At 40.3% G+C, this 20212-nt stretch overlaps 1 protein-coding gene across 3 annotated transcripts in view; it reads right to left on the bottom strand.

The window, feature by feature from the left end:
• The window catches only part of ADAMTSL1 (ADAMTS like 1), an 856830-nt gene that overhangs the window by 53159 nt on the left and 783459 nt on the right, over nt 1-20212 (bottom strand). For all 3 annotated transcript variants that reach the window (XM_012769704.2, XM_012769705.2, XM_012769706.3), the window contains 2 exons: nt 9206-9334; nt 1057-1236 (listed from right to left, as the gene is read on the bottom strand). In XM_012769704.2, coding sequence (XP_012625158.2) covers nt 1057-1236; nt 9206-9334 — 309 coding nt within the window. The remainder of the gene's footprint in view (nt 1-1056; nt 1237-9205; nt 9335-20212) is intronic.

Genomic DNA, 20212 nt, shown 5'->3' with positions numbered 1-20212 from the left:
TGACATCTTTTCTCCGAGCCAAGTTTTCTGTGGCTTCCTAAGATGGGTGGAGGTTTATGCAGCCACCAGTGAGATGAAAACCCAACTGGGCCTCTGAAACCTGAGTGGGCAGGGGCTAGAGATCCTGTATGTTGGTATATCTTCAGCTCTGGGTGTGAAAACAGAAGTATAAACTTTAATTATTTTTCCCTGGGGAAGCCCACGATGTATGTGTGTGTGGCATGTAATTATTATTTCTCACATTTTTTTCCTTTTTTTTCTCAGAATGACAGCTTTCTCTTGGTGAGAAAGCTAGCACAAATGCCCTAATAATTGCTTTTTTTCTTTTTAAAGAGGAAAAGCAGCTTTTTCTTCTTTTTCTTTCTATACTGCATCCCACCAACTCCTAGACTCAGTGGGGAAAAAGAGCTTGGTGACCCTAGTTTAGGGGCACAAAGGGTTACAGCTTGCATCATGCTGAGCCCAGCACTGGGCAATACCAGGTGGCAGATGGTGTCCAAGCAATTGTTATTTTTAAGTTTCTATTTTATTCCAGGAACCATGCTAGATTCTTTAATCAGGGGTTCTTATGTTTGAGTGGTGTATGTGGAGACTATACGTTTTCTGGAATTATATGAAAAATTTTACATGTATGGATATTTCTCAAAGGAGAAATCCATAGTTTTTAATCTGATTCTCAACGAAGTTCTTAACACAGAAGGAGTTAAGGGTAATTGCTTTACCTCTGTCACCTCTATTTGATCCCCTGGTCCCTCCCTGCAATGTGGGCAATCCTGGTTTCTCGGGTCCCCACGTGGAGACCAGTATGTAAGGCTTAGCAAGGTGAAGCATCTGCCCAAGGCCACACAGTTAGTCACAGGTACTGAGGGTGTAAGCTCCAGTTTGCCTGGCCCCAAAGTCTGTGTTCTTTCTATCAAAAGGCCCTAACCTGGGGAGAAGTGAAGGGAGACTGATTTTGCCTTTCACATCCTTCACTGCATTAGGGGAAAAGGGGGAGGAGGGGGGTAGCCAGGCAGCCCCAGCAGGGCCAGCCAGAGGCCGAGAGGTAAAGTTTACCGAGGACCAGCAGCTGGGTGCTCTCCGTCAGCTCCCCGTGAAGGTTGGCCGCCCTGCAGTAGTACAGGCCCTGATCTGAGGACGACACGTTTGTGAGCAGCAGGGAGCCCTCGTGCAGATGGTGAGGGGAGCCCAGTTTGCTTTTATTCCTGAACCAAGTGACTTCAGCTTCAGGCACACCTAGGAAGAAAAAAAAAAATAAACTCATCAGTCAAACACATTCAGGTGAACCCAGGGGCATCCACGGCCTGGTGACCAGCCTTCCCTGGGGCTGCTCTGCAGGAAGCATCTGCCTGGGCGTCTTCCACCTCCTTCGGCCAAACTAAATACTGCCTTGGACCTCTCAGTTGTCTCCAGGTCTTTTGCCTTTTAAAAGGTACACTGATGAGGCAGGAAGAGGGAGGCAGCTGGTAAAGGGTACTGGCCAGGGTGGAAGGAAAGTATCTCAATTCTTCGGAGAAAGCATATTATAAAAACATGAGAACCAAATGTATACATCCAGGATCATGAAGGATCTACAGATGCATGAAACAAATAGTAAGAAAAGCCAGACACAAGAGTGCATGCTGTATGATCTTATTTCTGTAAGTGAAAAACAAAAAACTGATAACATTCATCTATGTTGTCAGTGGTCAGGGTGATGGTTCGCCTGAGACGATGGGATAAATGGGGAGGGGCTGTAACTGAGAAAGGGGACAAGGGGCTTGGCCTATGGCAATGCTGTTTCTTGACCTGGGGCTGACTGGGCAAGTGGAGAATGTTCGCTTGGTCCTTTATGACATGTGCACTTTTCTATATAGATATATTTCAATAAAAAGTTAAAAGCTACAAGGCATTAAAATATATGTATGAATGAAACAAGTACAAGCTGCTAAATACTTTCTAGAGTTGATACTCTATGCAGAAACATACTTATATTTTTTGGAAGCCTATGTCTCTTCCCAGAGTAAGAGAACATGAAACAGTGGTATCAGTGGCACCACAGAAAAAGGATAAAAGGAAAGTATTCTGTCCTTCCCACAATCCAAGTTCACTGTCTGTGAGAGAGCTGGGGAGACTGTGTGCTGACTTGGAATGAGTGCTGTCTTTGGAAGTCAGGCTCTGTACTCCAGGGACAGCATGAATTCCCTGGAAAGCTTCCTTGTGGCTGACATGCTGGTAAGCTGGCCCTGGAAGTTAGGACAAGCCTTCCCAGATGGTCTTCCAGAAAGTTCCATAGACCAAACTATGAGTGTGCTGGGAGACTGAAACTCTGATTCATAGGTCTCCAGGGAGCCAGAAGCCCCATCCCTTATGTCCCCCAACCTGCCGACTCAGTTCACAAAATTCACAGGTAGAACCTTCTGGCATGTATCCAGGCACATTTAGAATGTCAAATCCTGGTGAATGGGATTCACCAGAATGGCTAAAGAGCCAGATCTTCAGTCCAGTGCTTTCCCTGAGTTGGGGCTGAAGTTTGCCCTTGGGGCAAGGGCAGTTTACCCTTAATGGCCAGTCTAGTGCTGAAGATACAGAGTCTTCAAGGAGTGACCTGTGTATCTGTTACTTGTCTTAAAACCGGCTGGAGAAAGGGAGGCCGGGCTACTGACAGCGGATGCAGACTTGTCACATTGGGGAGAGGCTTAACTAACTTGGCTCAACACTCGATGCTCAAGTGCACGAAGCCGGGGCAGGTAGGCCTCATCTCTAAATCTACCTGGAGAAAAGATACAGGTGAGGGGCAGAAAGGCTGATTTTTCATTGCAGCACCACTAGGGAGAGCAAGAGCATCATGCCAACTGCCCGTGCCAACTTGGACTTTGGACCCTGAGCTTAGTTCTTCCATTTAAAAAAAAAAAAAAAGAAAAAGAAAAAGAAAAAAATACATAGCATTTAGGAGAAAGCCTCTGGAACGTAAGTTGAAGAAAAACACTCCCAGTCATTTCTCTGCTGAAAGCACAAGGAAAAATGAGGTCTTGCAAACCATTTTCTACAAATATTCATTCTCTTTCCCTTGCAGGGCATCTTCCTTTGAGGAGAACTATGTAAAGTGAGCTCTGGGACAGGCAGAGAGAAAATTAGAGTGACAAACTGAGTGGGTAGGGTAGGGGTAGGGAGAGAACCAGGGATGGAGAGAGGCCTGGGAGCAGGTTCTCATGTCCCCAGGAATTGGTTGTGAGCTTCTTTCATTCCCTTTATTACTCTTTGTCTCGTGCCTCCCTAAAATCGTGTTTGTTTGAGTGGATAGGACTGAGTGTGGACCAAAAGGGCTGAATTCCTCTGGTGACAGTGGGGTGGTGGTGTTCATTCATGGGAGAAATGGAAATGTTCAGGATAGCAAAGGTAAGCTCCAGTCTCTGTAAATCTGGAACCAGCAGTCCCAAGGGAAGAAAAATTAGGTGGGAATCGTTCTTTAATCTATTTGTGAGCAAACATCTCCCAGACTCACTCGAGCATAGACCTGCATTATGAGTTTGCCAAAGGAGGTAGTGTTGCTGGTGCTACATTTTGGGGACTTCCTGCCTCGGACTGTGGGCCTCAGGCAGAGAATGACATGAAGAAGGTGCTCTGGAACAAAGCAGTTCTTCCATGACTGGTGCTGGCATTGCAAAGACAGAATAAGGAAAGAGGAAAAACAATTGAGGTATCCTAGAGCTCTTTTTTCTTTTTCCTTCAAGAGATGACAATGATACTTTGGACAACCTCACCAGCCTTTGAATGATCCACAGAGTCCCTTGAAAAGGTACCAGACACACGCGCCTACTACTGACATTCAGAGTGCTTCAACATCAGGAGTGCACCGAGCTACGCAAAAACGTCCTCAACATGTTAGAGGGGGAAATAACATTGCCTGAACATTTGCTGTAAGCCAAACATTTTATAAACATAGTTATTTTTCACAATGATCCTATGAGACAGGTACTGTTAAGTCCATTTTAAAGATGAGAAAAGTGGGGCTCAAAGAGATTAAGAAATCTGCCTAAAATCACATTAGTTTGGGTGTCTGAACGATTACAGGGGGGCAGAGTCCCTGTTCCCCCAATTCCCTACCCTACAGCCAATCAGTAACCCACCAATGGCAGGGTGGGGACTTAACTGAGAGACCTTTGATGCCAAGGACCTCTTTCCTAACAAGTCTACACCACTGCCTGCCATTACTCCAGACTGCTGCATTATTATTTCTAAACTGTCAAACTTAAATCCTTTCTGCTTTCAGAATGAACGTCTCTGCTGCAGTTGGTAACACCAAGGTTGCTGTCAGGGATGAGGTTTCTAGAATCCATATGGGCTGGCTTTGTTCAGTCTCCCCGGTTGTTGAGAAGTTGGCCAGGCTGTGGGAAATTATTTTTTTCTAGCCTGATGTGATGTGACAGCATATGCTATAGGAAGAACTATCTGGAAAATGACAGAAAATATACTCCACCACAGAACAAGGTCCAAAGCTTTGTTGCTGTTGACCACTGACTTGGCTAGCCTCCACACTCTGGATTCTCTGGTATTATTCATATCTTAAAAAGGGAAAGGAAAAGAACCTGCATTTGCTTTCTGCCCTCGTGGCATATCTTATCAGCAATACAATGCTCCCTCTGTTGCCTGAAAGGATTGAAAAGTGAGTGTAGTCATAATGGGTTGTAACTTGATATGATTATAAGGATTAACGCCTTTGATCTCCACTGAGCTGCCAGGTAGTGTGATCCTATAATATTCTTTTTTTTTTTTTTTTTAATCCCAGATAGGATAGTCTTGTGAACTGAACCCCTTTTTGTATTTGGAAGGCCGCTTGCACCGTGCCAACTTGTCAACATCTAGAGGTAGGGCATCTGCTCAAAGGTGTGCCTTAACACAGTAAGTTCTAGAAGCTTCTTAGGTGAGGTGGGGGTGGGATAGCTTGGTGAAAGAAACGAGAAAGGATACAGAAACTCAAACATCAGCCTTTCCATTATTCTAAAGAACCGTGCAGTCTGGAAAAGAGGTTCTCAGCCTTCCACGTTTCTCCACACTCACTGTGGCACAGTGATAACTATTCACAAAACCCGTTTCCTTCCTTTTCCCGAGTTCCCAATGAGGCTACATTCCCCAGCACCTCTTGTAGTTGTGTGTGGCCATGTGACTAAGGGAATGTGAAAAGTACTCCAGGTGTGCCCCTTCAAAACCTTCCCAACCATCCCCCACACTTTGTTTTCTCCCCTCTTTTGGTTGACAGGATAGAGATACTCCCAAGGGAAATCTTGGAAGGGACATGTCCAAGGTAATAGAGCCACCAGCATCCTGCGGCCCTAAATGACAGTGTGGAGGTGGATCCTCTCCAGGTGACCAGAAGCACTCTTTGCATTCTTAGGTAAGCAATAACAAACTTCTACTATGTTTGAGCCATTATTCATTTGGGGGCCTACTTGACACCTGAGTCCAGTCTACCCTAACTAACATACCATCCCCATCACTGGCTCCTGAGCTCTTTATTTCTGCATCACCAAGTCCTGCCAATTTTATCTCCTAAGTAAGTCCCTCAACAGCTTTCCCGTGCTCCTAGGATAAAAACTCAAACTGTACCATAATCTATGAGAGTGTGTAAGATCTAGCCCCTGGCGACCCCCACTTCCCCAGCCCTACATGCCACTTTTTTCTCTGCTCTCTATTCTACAGCTGCACCAGCCACTTTCACTTCCTTTCACTTCCACACAGTATGCTCTTTCTGTCTCAGGCCCTTCCCATATCCTGTTCCCATTTACTACAACACTTCTTTCTCCTGTGATCCTCTGTCTCCTACTCAGTTTTCTGAACTCTCATCAAATAGAGAACAAGTATGGGAATGGTATAGTGGATTGGATCACCTTTCAAGAAAAAGCCCCATTATACTCATTACTTAGTGCTTTTTAAGGGCAGGGAAGAATTTGTAAGGCTGCATTTTATAAGCTGAAAGCACATGTGTGCAAAAAGTTGTTTAATGAAAAACTGCTAACAACTCAAATATATGAGGACATAAGTCAGTCTAGGTAAATTATGTCATATTCTTAAAATAGACTATTATATAGCCATTAAAATTATGCTTATGACACAGAAAAATGTTCATTATCAAGTGAAAAGGAAGATAAAATGTCACGATTAAGGAAATATGCAAAAAATGTCAGCTGTGGTTGGTTGAATTTGGAGAGTGGGACTTTGAACAAGTTGTTGTCTTTTCTTTTTGGCTTCTCTTTAAATTTTCTGTGTTTTCCAAAACTGCAATATTCCAATATTTTATAATAAAAAACAACAACCTTACCTATATGTTACATTATAGTTATGCATTTCATAACTTTTTTCCTTTTCCCCATACTATGAGCTTTCTGAAAGTAATATATTTTACTCATCTATGTTTCCTTGTATTAGGAGACATCTGATCTATCCTGCACTAGATATTCAATAAAAACTGCCAAATGAATTAAACATGAAATCCTTCTTTAAGGAGGCCCATATATAAGGAGTCCCACTTCTCTGCTCACTACCAGGGCCTGGGTTGCTAATTCTCAAGCTAGGGTATTGCAAGCCACTGGGAATGTTGCTGGGGCTTAGAGAATTCTACCTGACCACTCCTGAGGTCACTAACCTGCCCAGCTAGAGAGGGGGTAGAGATGATCGAGAGCAGGGAAAGAGCCATAAGAGCCACTCATAGCAGCAAAGTAAAAGCAGTTCCTCTGCCAGTTGGCATTTAGCATTATCACCGTCAGTATTTTGACTGGAGACTTAGCTAGAGGATGATTTCCTTGTCTAGCAAACTCACTATGGAATCAAAAGCAGGCTGTGTCCCACCCACTCTGAATAAGTATCTTGTTTAACAAAAGGCATCAAGACAGAGACACAAGATTTATTTTAGTTACCAGAATACAAATGGTTCTATGGGTGAAGACAAAAACAAAGACTACAGTGTCACAGCCAGGCAAAAGCTGGATACAGCCATGATGGATCTCACTATAAGGTGACCAGGTGAGCTGCTGGATGAGGGACGTTGGCAGACAGGACCCCAGGTGGCATGAAAGAGTGGACCAAGCTCACTGTAATGTCCTATGCTCCCTGCGATAAATACCGTCCCACCTGGATACCTGTTCTCTCAATATCCTTCAAATGCCCAATTCCTTGTTTTGCTATCCTTTCCTCCCCTTTTCTTTTACTCCTACCAATCCCAACTCTCAAGAATAGATACCGCATGGCCCATCATATCCCCAGTGTTTCATCTCCAAGGCATGTGTTCTTCATGAACAGGTGGGGAGTGACTGTTCTGAAAGGGCCCAGGTGGCACCATTAATCCCTGCACTGGGGGCAGCTCATTCACGGGGATACCTGTCAGGGGTTCTGTCTTACTCTCTGTCTAGGAGAACAGGGCCGAAAGGGATTTGGTTCAGGAAGGTTTCACTGATGAAGCTGGAAGGGAAGCATTACAAAGGCCAAGAGGAGCTTCACAAAGGGGAAGCTAATGCACAAAGATTTATATTTCACATATCCTGATGCTATTGGAACATTTCAGATAAAATCTGATCTGGCTGTTATTTAGAAACAATAAGCCCTAGCTTTAGATATTCTTCCTATTACTCCAAAATGGGTTTTCTGGACTTGTAAGTAACAAGTTGAGGTAAACCTTCAGATGAGGAGACTGAGGTCTAAGCTGGAGAAACCCCCAGAGCAGAGGCATCACTGTCTGTCCACTCTGCAGACAGGATATAACCGGGGAGCCTGGGGTTGGGTTTGGGAGTAGGCACACCTCTGTAGGGCATGTCTCATGAGGACAGTGATCAGGAAACTGTAGCTGCCCAGTGGCATAAGAGCCATTCATTTCTTCATTCCACTGTGGGAGTGAAAGCCCCAGGCTTTACATCAGAAATGAGTGGTCCACAGGAAGGGATAAATAGTAGCTGGGCTTTGTTCTGCTCTGTGTTGGTGTTTTTCATTCTTTAACTGAAGGTCAATACCTTCATAAAGAGCATTCTACCACTCCCTATTGTCCACTACTCCTCACTTCCCTGTGCCTTGCTGGGGTCTGAGTTTGTAAGTCCTACCCAAGAGCGATGCCTATGTCACAACTCTTAATCACATTGGCTATCTTCTCTAGTGACTCCTGCCCATGCCCATTTCTGATCTGGGTGAACCCCAGGCTCCTGTTGGTCTTACCTCTGCTATCTCCCTCATGTTCATCCCTTCCCTGCCTTTCCACCACCACTGCCCTGAGTTCAGGCCCCATAATCTCTCCTCTAAACTACTATGATGGCTTCTTTTTTTAAACTGATACATAATAGATGTACATATTTTCAGGATACATATGATAATTTGATATAATGATATGATGTCCGAAGATCAAATCAGGGTAATTGGGATATACATCATCTTAAATATTTATCTTTTACTTATCTAGGAATATTTGATTTATTCTCTTCTAGCTATTTTGAAATGTACAATAGATTAATGTTAACCGTAGTCGCCCTACTGATCCATCTCACATTAGGTCTTATTTCTTTATCTGATTGTATGTTTACACCCAGTAACCAGCCTTTCTTCATCTGCCCCTGTGATGGCTTCTTCTGATCCGTAGTCAGACGCGTTATCCATTGAGCAACTGGCCCACACCCCCTGTGATGGCTTCTTAACTGGCCTCTCTGTCCCAGTATTTCTCTTCTTTTAGCCAATTTACACACTGCTGGTGGCTCACTCTTATGGGGTCATGACTCCTTAATATCACTCTCTGTCTGCCTTTGTCAATACTCCTTGACCAGGCATTCAGGGTCTTCTATGGTCCAGTCACAATTCACCTTACTGACACTGAAGCCCTTCACACCACTTCTGCACTCCGGCCTCAGCAGACCACATCTCACCCTGTTCCCTGTATAGTCTTTCCTGCTCCCATGAGTGTTCTCACATGCCTTTGTCCACTGGGAACTCCTTTCCCCAATGTTTGCATGTTCACATTTATCAGTATGGAAGGCCAAGATTTTAAAAACACACCTACTTTACTGCCTCTGTCCTAGAAAGAATTAATCTTTCCTTCTCTAAATTTCTGTAGCACTTTCTACTTTCAAGGGTGATTGAAAGCTCATGCTTTAGCTTTCCTACTAGCACTGCATCCCTGAGAACAGCATCCGTGTCTGATTTATCTTTGAATCCCCAATATTTAAACACACAAATACAGGAATGGATTTCTCACCTGCAACTTGGCAGTTAATGGTCACATTCACTCCCTGCACTGTTTTGATGGTGCTTCCGATGTCAACAGTGACCTCAGGCTTCTCTGTGTTGAGCACCGTCATTCGTGATGTTTTCACTAGGGGCTTTCCTGAAGATAAAAAAGAATGTGAGATGTCACTGGATGGTGACTGTAGATTTCAGGCATTCCCTTGAAACGTGGGATAAACATCAACAAACAGGTGGTCTACTCAGACTTTTCCCACCATATTTTCCCTTGACAAAACTGTAATGCATGGTATGCAACTGTCCCTCCACCTGCTTACCCACCCTAGTGTTGTCATAAAAACAACAAGAGTTGAAGAGTCTGAAGATATAGTATGCAAGTTGGCATGATTTATGCATTTTAATCATTAACAAATTACCCTATACATTGTATTTTTATTGGCTTATTTTTTAAAAATTGAACATTTTAGAGATAATTTTAGATTCACATGCAGTTATGAGAAGTAATGCAGAGCAATCCTCTATCCCCTTCCCTTTCTTACATCTTACATAACTAGAGGACAATATCATGGCCTCAATATTGATGTTGATAAGGTTAAGCTATGAACATTTGCATCACTGCAAGGACCCTTCATGTTGCTCCTGAACCCTCCTTAACCTTTTGGCAACCATTAATATGGTCTCTATTTCCATAATTTTGTCATTTTAAGAATGTTATGTAAATAGAATCACACAGTATGTAAACTCTTGTGACTGGCTTTTCTTCCACTCAGAATAATTCTCTGGAGATTCTTCCAAGTCTCAAGTAGCATCATGGTTGCATGATGCATCAGTAGTTTGTTCCTTTTTATTGCTTAGTAGTGTTTCATGGTACGGAAACATTAATACCATAGTTTGTTTAGTCATTCATCTGTTGAAGGACATCTGGGTTGTTTCCAGATTTTGAATATTACAAGCAAAGCTGTCATAAACATTCTGGTATAGGTTTCCAGGTGAATATGAGTGTTAATTTCTCTGGGATAAATGCCCAGGAGTATAATTCCTGGATCATATGGTAGTTGCATGTTTAGATTTTTAGAAACTGTCAAATTGTTTTTCAGAATGGCATTTTATTTTCTTTTCTGCAATATTTCAGTGACCTAGTTTCTTTGCTTCTTTGTCAGCATTTGGTATTGTCACTAGTTTTTCTTTTAGCCATTTTGATAAGTGTGTAGTGATATCTCACTGTAGTTTTAATTTGTATTTCTCTAATATAATTATGTTAATGATATTTTATGTGATCTGCCATATGTATATTCTCTAGTGAAATGTCTATTCATACCATTTGAACATTTTCTAATTCGATTTTTTTTTGCTTTGAGTTCCTTATAAATGTTAATAGTTCCTTATAGATGTTAATCCCTTGTCAGATGAATAACTTGCAGATATTTTCTCTCATGCTATAGGTTGTATTTTCACTCTTCTGATTGTTTCCTTTGCCGTGCAGAACCTTTTTAGTTTGATGTAATCCCTAAAGCCAGGCAAGGACACCCAAACAGAGAAGACTATGGCCAATATTTCTGATGAACATAGATGTAAAAATCTTCAACAAAATATTATCAAACTGAATACAATAGTACATTAAAAAGATCGTTCACCATTATCAAGTGAGATTCATCCCAGGGATGGAAGGATGGTTCAACATATGCAAATCAATAAATGTGATACATGAGAATTAACAGAATGAAGGACAAAAACCACATGATAATTTCAATAGATGCAGAAAAAGCATATGACAAAATTCAATATTCCTTCATGATAAAAACTTTCAACAATTGAATTTATTAGTTCTATCAGTTTTTTAGTGGAATCTTTAAAGTTTTCTATATGTGAGATGATGTCATCTGCAAACATGTACAATTTAACTTCTTCTTTTCTAATTTGGATTCCTTTTATTTCTTTAGGCATAAATTAGCCATTCAATTAGGCATGGAAAAATGTGCCTCAACACAATAAAGGCCATACATGACAAACCCATAGCTAATATCACATGAACAGAGAAAAGTTAAAAGCTTTTCCTCTAAGATCTGGAACAAGACAAGGATATTCACTTTTGCTACTTTTATTCAACATATAATAGTACTGGAAGTCCTAGCCAGAGCAGTTATGCAAGAGAAAGAAATAAAAGGAATCCAAATTAGAAAAGAAGAAGTTAAATTGTAACTGTTTGCAGATGATATCATCTCATATATAGAAAATTTTAAAGATTCCGCTAAGAAACTGTTAGAACTAATAAATTCAATAGAGTTGTAGGATTCAAAATCAACATACAAAGATCAGTAGTGTTTTTATACACTAATAGTGAACTATCTGGAAAAAAAAATCAAGAAAACAATCTCATTTACAATAGCTACAAAAAATACTTAGGAATAAATTTAACCAAGGAGATGAAAGATCTCTACACTAAAAACTATAAAACACTGATGAAAGAAATTAAAGAGGACACACATAAATGAAAAGATATTCCACACTCATGGATTAGAAGAAACTGTTAATGTTCATATTATACAAAGCGATCTACTGATTCAACATAATTCCTATCAAATTACCAATGACATCCTTCACAAAGATAAAAATAAATCTTAAAATTTTTATGGAGTCACGAAAGACCCTGAATAGCCAAAGAAATCTTGAGCCTAAAGTACAAAGTTGGAGGCATCACACTATCTAACTTAACCCTTTGCACTCGCTTGCTTTTTTCTCATCATCCACTCAACATTATCCACACTCAACATCTGAGTGCAAAGGGTTAAAAATATACTACAAAGCTATAGTATTGGCATAAATCATAAGCTAATGGATCAGAATAAAGAACACAAGAATAAATCTATGCACTTATAGTCAACTCATTTTCAGGAAAAGTGCCAAGAACACAGATGAAGAAAAAACAATCTCTTCAATAAATGGTACTGGGAATCTGTATATTCACACGCAGAAAAACAAAGTAGACTCCTATCTCTTACCACATACAAAAATCAGCTCAAAATGTATTAAAGACTTAAACGTAAAACCCAAAATGATAAAACTACTAGAAGAAAACACAGGGAAAACACTCATGATGTTGGTCTGGGCAACAAATTCTTGCATAAGACCTGAAAAGCACAGGCAACAAAAAGCAAAGACAGAATCATGCTTTTTTATAAAGTTTAATTACTGTGATTTTCTAGGTTCTCTATTCTTTTCTACTGATCTATGTGTCTACCTCTCTGCCAATAACACATCATCTTAACTATTGTAGCTATATAATTAATTTTGAATTTGGGTAGGCTGATTTATTCTATACTAGTTCCTTTGCCTTTTAATATATATTTTAGAATAATCTTCTCTATATGTATAAAATCTTATTAGGATTTTGATAGGAATTACATTATATCTTTGTATTAGGGGAGAATTGATATCTTTACTGTGTTGAGTCTTCCAATCCACAAACACTATGTCTATTTTCCTTAATTTAGATCTTTATCAATTTTTGTCCTGTTATGTTTTGTTATATTAACCTAAATAGTTTGGGTTTCTTTGAGGAATGGTAAATGATGTGATATTTCTAATTTCAGTGTCCACTGTTGATATATAGAAATATGGTAGCTTTTTGTAGAACCTGTGACCTTGCTAAACTTATCTATTAGTTCTAGAACTTTTCCTTTTTTGTAGGTTCCTTGGGATTTTCTACATAGACAATCATTCCATCTGCAAATGGGGACAAGTTTTATTTCTTCTATTCCAATCGGTATGCCTCTTATTTCCTTTTCTTACATTATTGCACTGGGCATAACTTTTAGCACTATGCTGAATAAGGGTGGTAAAAGTGGGTATTTGGATGATGATTTTTCAGTTGAAACCTAGACATTTTTGTATTGTTATGAGACTTCAGATCTTATTTAAACCTTATTTTAGCTGATTTTTTCTGAAACCACTCATGCATGGTAGCAGAGAGAAACACTACCTTTTTACTACCTGGTGGAGGCAGAAGTACAGGATCTCCACTTGGCCTCTTCTGTTACCCAACTGGGGGCTCCTCATCACTGCTGGGCAGGGGTGGGAGTTCTGGCTCCCTGCACGACCCCCACTGGCACCACCAGAGGAGGAGTCTCCTTACCACTGGGAGGTGGTAAGAGTCGTCACTCTCCAGTGGGAAGGAGAGGCAGGGTGCTGCAAGGTGAAGGTGGAACTCCAGGCTCCCCATGTGGTCTCATCACACCCTGGTGGGGATGAAAACTCCTATCTTCTCTGACATCACCTCCATGGGGATTTGGGGTTACCTCACTTCAGCCTGGCCTGGGGGGAAGTCCAGGCTCTCTACTCAGCCTTCGCTGGTGTGGGTAGTGGTGGGCCCAGTGTTTCCTGTGGCTTCTGGCTAGAGTGGAGTAGAATTTTCTAAAAGGTTTCTGTCTTGCTATGCTGCCCCTTTCCTGGTCCTGTTGCTGGAGAAAGCAGGCTTTTAGCTGGGGCTTTCTTTCTTTATTTTTTTCACATCCATTGGCATTTCCCAGTAGCTGGCTTCTTCAGGTCCAAGTGTGGGATTTATGAGGCAAGAAGAAATCCTACAAATTCATAGTTGTGCTCTTCCTCGGTTTCTAAGATTCCTAGCTAGTCTGCTTTCTTCTCTCCACTTTTCAGTCCTCTTATATGTGTGTTTTATATATAATGTACAGAGTTTTTAGTTTATCAGGAAAAATAGGGAAAAGTACAACAAGGGCATCTATGCTGTCTTCTCAGAAGTGGAAGTTCTATATACGTTATGTTTTATAGGCCTTTATCAGCTGGGGATGAAATACAGCACTTCACGCACATGACCACAAAATACAATGAAAAGATTCATTATATTGAGCACCTTGGGGAAATAAGGGTCCACATGAGATCATTTTCATATACCCAAAGCTTACTCTTTTGTAAGTCAAATGGATTTAATTTTGTTTTAACCATTTCATAGGCAGGATGTCCTACAACGGCATTCACTCTTCTCTGCCTTCATTAACTCTGAGGAAAACATTAATTCAGAAATGCCCTTTGGAGGTATAGACCTACTTTCTGTTTTCTCCCATATCTGTTTAGTCTGTATTCCTGCTTGCACTCCCCCTCGGCCTCATAGTCCTCTCCTGTTTTATTTACCTTCTAGGCCTAGGCAGTTAAGCTCATTAGAACTATGTTTAAGGGCAGAAACTTGAATAAGGTTCTGAGGAGCTCGCCTTTGTGTGTGCGCATCGGCTCTGCACATCTATTTTGACTGTTTAGGGGCCTTTCCCCTTATTTCACCTTCTGTTCATTTGACATTAGATATGACCTGATCTGAGGATGAGTGATTTAGTGCTGTAATGACTGGTGAGAAGTTTTGACGCAGGGCTGCAGGGGGAGGAAGCAGCTGAAATGACACTGAATAAACACTGGCATACTTGCCTCGCTTCCCTACTCGTAAGAAGCTACCCAGCTCTGACTCCAAATCTATCCTTGCTGCCGCTATAATCCAAAGTTACCATCGTCTCTGGCTGGATAAACATGTACCTATCACTTCAACCGACCTTCTGTCCAATGAAGATCTCTGACCTGAAGTCCAGTGTTTGTTTTAGAGGTCCCATATCCTTGTCTGTAGACTGCCTGCCACTGAATCCCTCGGGCACTTGTTAAAAACATAATCTGTCCTGCTATAACACAAGAGCTGCCCCACGGTGTCATAAAACCAACTGTGCCAGGGGGGAAAATGAGGTTAGGGACGAGAGAGTTTTAGACTCACAATTACCAAGTTATTTTTCCTATAGGAATTTTAATAATAAAGGTGGGTTTTATAGCTGCAAGCATATAGCTATAAAATTCAAGTGTCACTGAATTAAATCCAGCCCTTAATTAATTATATTGAGCTTTTGCTAAAAACTAATGGCCTTTTTTCCTGTCAGTAGAGGTGCCGTTGTTAGCACAGGCTACTTCCTATATATCCTTATTGCCTTCGCGATCTATTGTTAAGACAAAGCACAAAGTTACCCGAGTATTTATAATCAATAGAAATTTATAATGAAAACAATGTTTCTTAATCAATTGGCCCTCCTACATCTATTAGAAAAATGCTTGCATAGATTTTTGAGTCCCATTCCAGATCTACTAAATCTCAATCTCAGATGGGGGAGTGGAAGCTATAATCTCTGTTTCTAACAAATTCCTAGGTGATTCTGATATGCCGCCAGGTGTGGCATTCAGAACACTGTATACTTTTATTTTTCCTTTAACTGCTTCTTCTGTTTCCTGGCGAGAGATTTCTTTTGAGACACCACTAGTTCTTTATTAGAATTTTTCAAGTTGGAACTCTTATTTTAATGGCCAACTAAAAAAAAAAAAAAAATCAACATAGTCCATTTTAGATCATCTAATAATAGAGTACGGCTGTGTGACAACTGCCATGTGATGCCAGTGCCTATGTTGTGCGATTTCAATCATGTTCATATTAACTAGTGTTATTTTTAAGGATAGAAGTTAAGAAGAATAAAGTCGCAGAGAAGAATTGAAATGAATAATTATATGTTTATGCTAAGACAGTGCTAAAAAAAAGTCATGGCATACTGTACACCAAAGGGGTTTTTAGAATAGGTAAAATAGAAAAAAGTGCTAAGAGAGCTAAATCATCCTCACAGAGTTCTCTGCAGCCAGAGCTACATCTCAGCAGTCAGGATTATGTACATTTTGCAAACAAGTCAGCATCAGTTCACAGATTAGTGTTAATTTACAGAAATAGGCTTTACAGATTACTTTCATTTAATCTTTAAATTTGTGTTTTAGCTCAATGAGAGCTATACACAGAAGGAGATTATGCCAAGGTTTATATCTATATAAATCTAAGAAAAATAAGGAAATAGAAATAAAGGCAAGCTTTTCCATTTATTGGGCCTAACATGAGGAAATCAAGCCCCTCCAAGAGAGTCAGACACAGAAACAGAGGCATTAAGGGAATCAGTTTTGCTCAGTTCCTTCAGACTGCATTGTACCCATAGCACAGTCTTGGATTATGGTTCCAGTTAGAAGTCGTATGTAACAGGGGAGATGGAACCTCGTTAGAAAGTGAGGGCAGCCCTGTATCCAGGGTGAACCTGAGGTGTGACTATAAATTGTATGTCAGTATCTAAAGATGGAAACATCATCCGGGAAGGAGCACGACCTCACAAAGCCTTTAAAACAGAGGTGTTTGGCAAACCAGGCCCTGTCCTGATCCTGAAGGACTAAAACCTCTGGAGAGACAGGCAGGGACATATCAACAGCCCCTAGAGCGAATGCTCAGAAATCCATTCCCATGCAGAGTCAGGGCCATGGTCCAGGTTTCTTTCTCTCATGTGTGGTTCTGGGTAAAATCAAGATCCAATGGGAAAAAAATATGAACACAGGTGCTTGAAAAATGTCCTTGGCCTAATACATAAAGGTGACTGACAGAGGAGGCAGAAGAGATGGGAGGTTTATTTTTTAAATGAAGCCAAGAGCAGAGAGCATTGTAAGTAATATTTTCTCAGGGCTGAATCCCAGGCCTCTGCTAATAGAAACTTTGTTTAAAATGCCATGATGTCTTGCATTTTCGAAGCCATGGCAGAGACTGACTTGCTAGCAGCCAAACCCTTTTCCTCTTCTTCCGTGCACACAGCTGGACCATTTCCCGGCCTCTCTGCCCTTAGGTACGAACACAGAACTGAGTTCCAGCAGGTGGAACACGAACAGAAGTGAAGTGTGCCACTTCTTGGCCCAAACTATAAAAACTCTTGTGAAATTCTTTCAGGCTTTATGTGAGCGAGAAATAAACTATCATACTTTAGCCATCATATATTTATAGGTTTGTTTTATTTTTTATAGCAGTTAGCAAGTGCTAATTAATCCAGGCTTAAAGAATGTTTGTTGACTCATTGAATGAATGAATCACATGGGTCTTCTTTCAATTCTTCTAACAGTGTAAGTCACAGGTGTGATTTGAAAATGATTCTCCTCTAAACTTAGCCATCAAAAATAAATTGTACTTCAAAGACCTCAGATTCTCACCATTTGGCTAGAGGCCATCTAAGCTAGGAGTGTGCCTGTGGGTTCCTTCCAGGGAAGAGAGGGAATGGGAAATCCACAATGACAGAAACAAGGGCTGCAGGTCAGGCAGATCTGGCGGGTTTGGAGATTACCTCAGAGTTCCAGAAAGGACACATAAATGGCAAACAGTTTTGAGATTCTGAAGCCAAATCTAGAGCTTGGCAGAGTCTTCCTGGAGTGCTGTTCAGATACGTACTCTGGGTTACAGTCATCAGGACTGAACAGCAAAAATGCACAATGAATTAGTGATGCCTGTACTGAGGGCATGGATGTGAAGGGGCAGCCTACAGGTCAGGTGTCCTAACTCCAACATTTAGCAGCTAGCATCCTTGGACAAGTTATTTAATCTCTTTGTGCCTTAGTTTTCTACTTCTGGTGGTTGAGAGAAATAAGTAAATTGATGTATGTAAAGCTATTAGAACAATGCCTCAGCACAGTGTGAGTTTTCAAAAAGCGGTAACTGTCATCAGCACTGTCTCTACAATAACACAACGAGAAAACACTCTGAGGAGCAGTACTGGGACCTTCTGATAAATGAAGAAGACACTCAGAAAGGAAAAAGTTAAAGAAAAGAAAGAGGAAGAAGACAGCTAAAAGGAGAGGGAACAAATCTATTAGTGAGAAGGAACTAAAATGCTTCTATTTGGAAGAACTCTGAGAGTGTCAGCATAATTAGAAGAAGAAATAATTTATATACGATGGATTCTCCCTAATCTGGTATCAGTATCTGGACAGACGCAGAGAGCTTAAAAGATAGATGGAGGGTGCTCTTGTTGAAGACCCCCCAAAATACCCATTTCCAGAGATGCCATGAACAACAGATGCCAGACTGACTCGCTGATGATCCCCAGGAGAATATTCAAGAAAATAGTTATGTTATCCATGGCAGACCCAAATCTTAATTCAAAAGAACAATGAAGAAGACAGTGATGCCTACTAAAGAAAATATTTTGAGTATACAGTGATATTTGAACATAGTATTATATTAAGGCATAAAGCAATGAAGTATTACAAATTTCACATATTTTCAATACCTAAAACTAAGCGAATTATATTTAATCCCAATTTAATCAATGAATACACTGTAATGAGTGAGTATATCCAAGAAATACCTTAAAAAATGCTAGACTCTGCTTACACTACAACTTCCATAAGTCTTTCACAAGGCCCCATGGAGTTAAATCTTCAAAAACTCCCTGAAATGAGAATTCCCAGTTAAGAATTTAAAACTCATGAAGTAAATAAGGTTTAAAGGACCAAGATCAGTGTGAACCTAGGAAAGCCCTTATAAATACCAATGGCATCTTACACATCTGACAGTAATAATAACGGTTACTGACTATTTATGTTCAGTTACTATTCCTTGCTGGCCGTAACTTTTTGGAATCGCACTACCTGACGATTTCAACTAGAGTTGCTTTGTAACAAATCATAGTCATATTAACATGCCTGATCTTTTCTTAGTCTGGCTTTCCTTTCAGATGCCTTTCCCATCTTACAGCTCAGGAATTTTTGACTCCTTTCTGTCCTGCTGTTCTTGCACGGTCTCCTTCATGTCTACCTCCTGCCTTCCACGTCAGCCCTCGGCCTTTCAGTCCACTCTATTTACCCTGCGCCCTCTGTCCTCACCAGTTCTCAGAGAACTTTTCCCCTCATCTGTTATTTTTCCAAGAATTCATGGCAAAACCTATACTTCTTCCATCATCTAGTCTTCTATTTCCCCAAACAAAGTCAATTTTCAATATTAGAATTTCAGGTAAGGGGAGTTTATAACTGATGGTGGTGGGTAGGGACTGCCGTCATTTATTTGTATGCAAGAAATTCATAGAACTCCTGGGTATAAGAGAAACCCAAGAAGACATCTGTCTAAATCCCCTCTGTTTACAATCAGGAAACAGGTTAATAGTTCTGAAGCTGCTTCTAATTTGGAAATGAGGCAAATATTTTCCCTAGAATCTTAGTTATTCTATTATTATAGTTGGCTTCCTTTTTAGTAATAATAAAAAAAAATAAACATTTTTCTCCCACCTAAATCATTCTATGGTTTTAATTGGTATAATCTAAATAAAATAAATTGTGATTACAATTTATTGTAAGGGTACTTAACTGAGGGTACTATTAATAGTAGCCTCCAGACTATATTCAGAGCACAAACATGTTTAGCCAAAACCAATTTTTAAAAATTTGAATTAGTTGCATTTAGCTAAAAATAGGGAGTTAAAAAAATGTATGTATTGTTTTTAAACTTTTTTTTTTGTTTTGGCTTTTCTAAAATTATTGGAAGGTCTAGCAAACATTGAATTTGCATTTTTGGGGGGTACCAGTCACATAAAAGTGAGCTGTGCCCTTCAGACAGTGTGTGGTAGGTGGAATAATGACCTCCCAAAGATGTCTATGTCCTAATCCCTAGAATCTGTGACTATGTCCATGTCCTAATCACTAGGACCTAATGTGGCAAAAAGGAATTAAGTTTGCAGATGGAATTGAGGCTGCTAATCATATGAACCTAAAATAGGGAGATTATCCCAGCTTATTGAGGTGGGCCCAGTTTAATCACACGAGCTCTCAAAATCAGAACAGGGAAGGCAGAAGAACATGTTAGAGTTAGGCAACATAAAAATGACCTTACATTATGAAAATGTAAATTAAAATCACAATGAAATGCCATTCCATATTCATGAGGACAGCTATAATAAAAATGATTGGCAATAACAAATGTTGTTGATAATATGGAGAAACTGGAACTCTCATACATTTCTGGTGCAAATGTAAAATGGTATAACCATCCTGAAACATAGTTGGCAGTTTCTTATACAGTTAAACATAAATGTGCCACACAACCCAGCAATTTTACTCTTAGATATACATACCCAAGAGAAATGAAAAATATGACCACACAAAAACTTGTACATGAATCTTCATAACAGTATTCATAATAGCCAAA

The sequence above is a fragment of the Microcebus murinus genome, chromosome 12, assembly GCF_040939455.1.
Source record: "Microcebus murinus isolate Inina chromosome 12, M.murinus_Inina_mat1.0, whole genome shotgun sequence".
NCBI classification, from domain to species: Eukaryota; Metazoa; Chordata; class Mammalia; order Primates; family Cheirogaleidae; genus Microcebus; species Microcebus murinus.
Note: the sequence above shows the minus strand (reverse complement) of the source record. Positions and strands in the feature narration are given on the sequence as shown.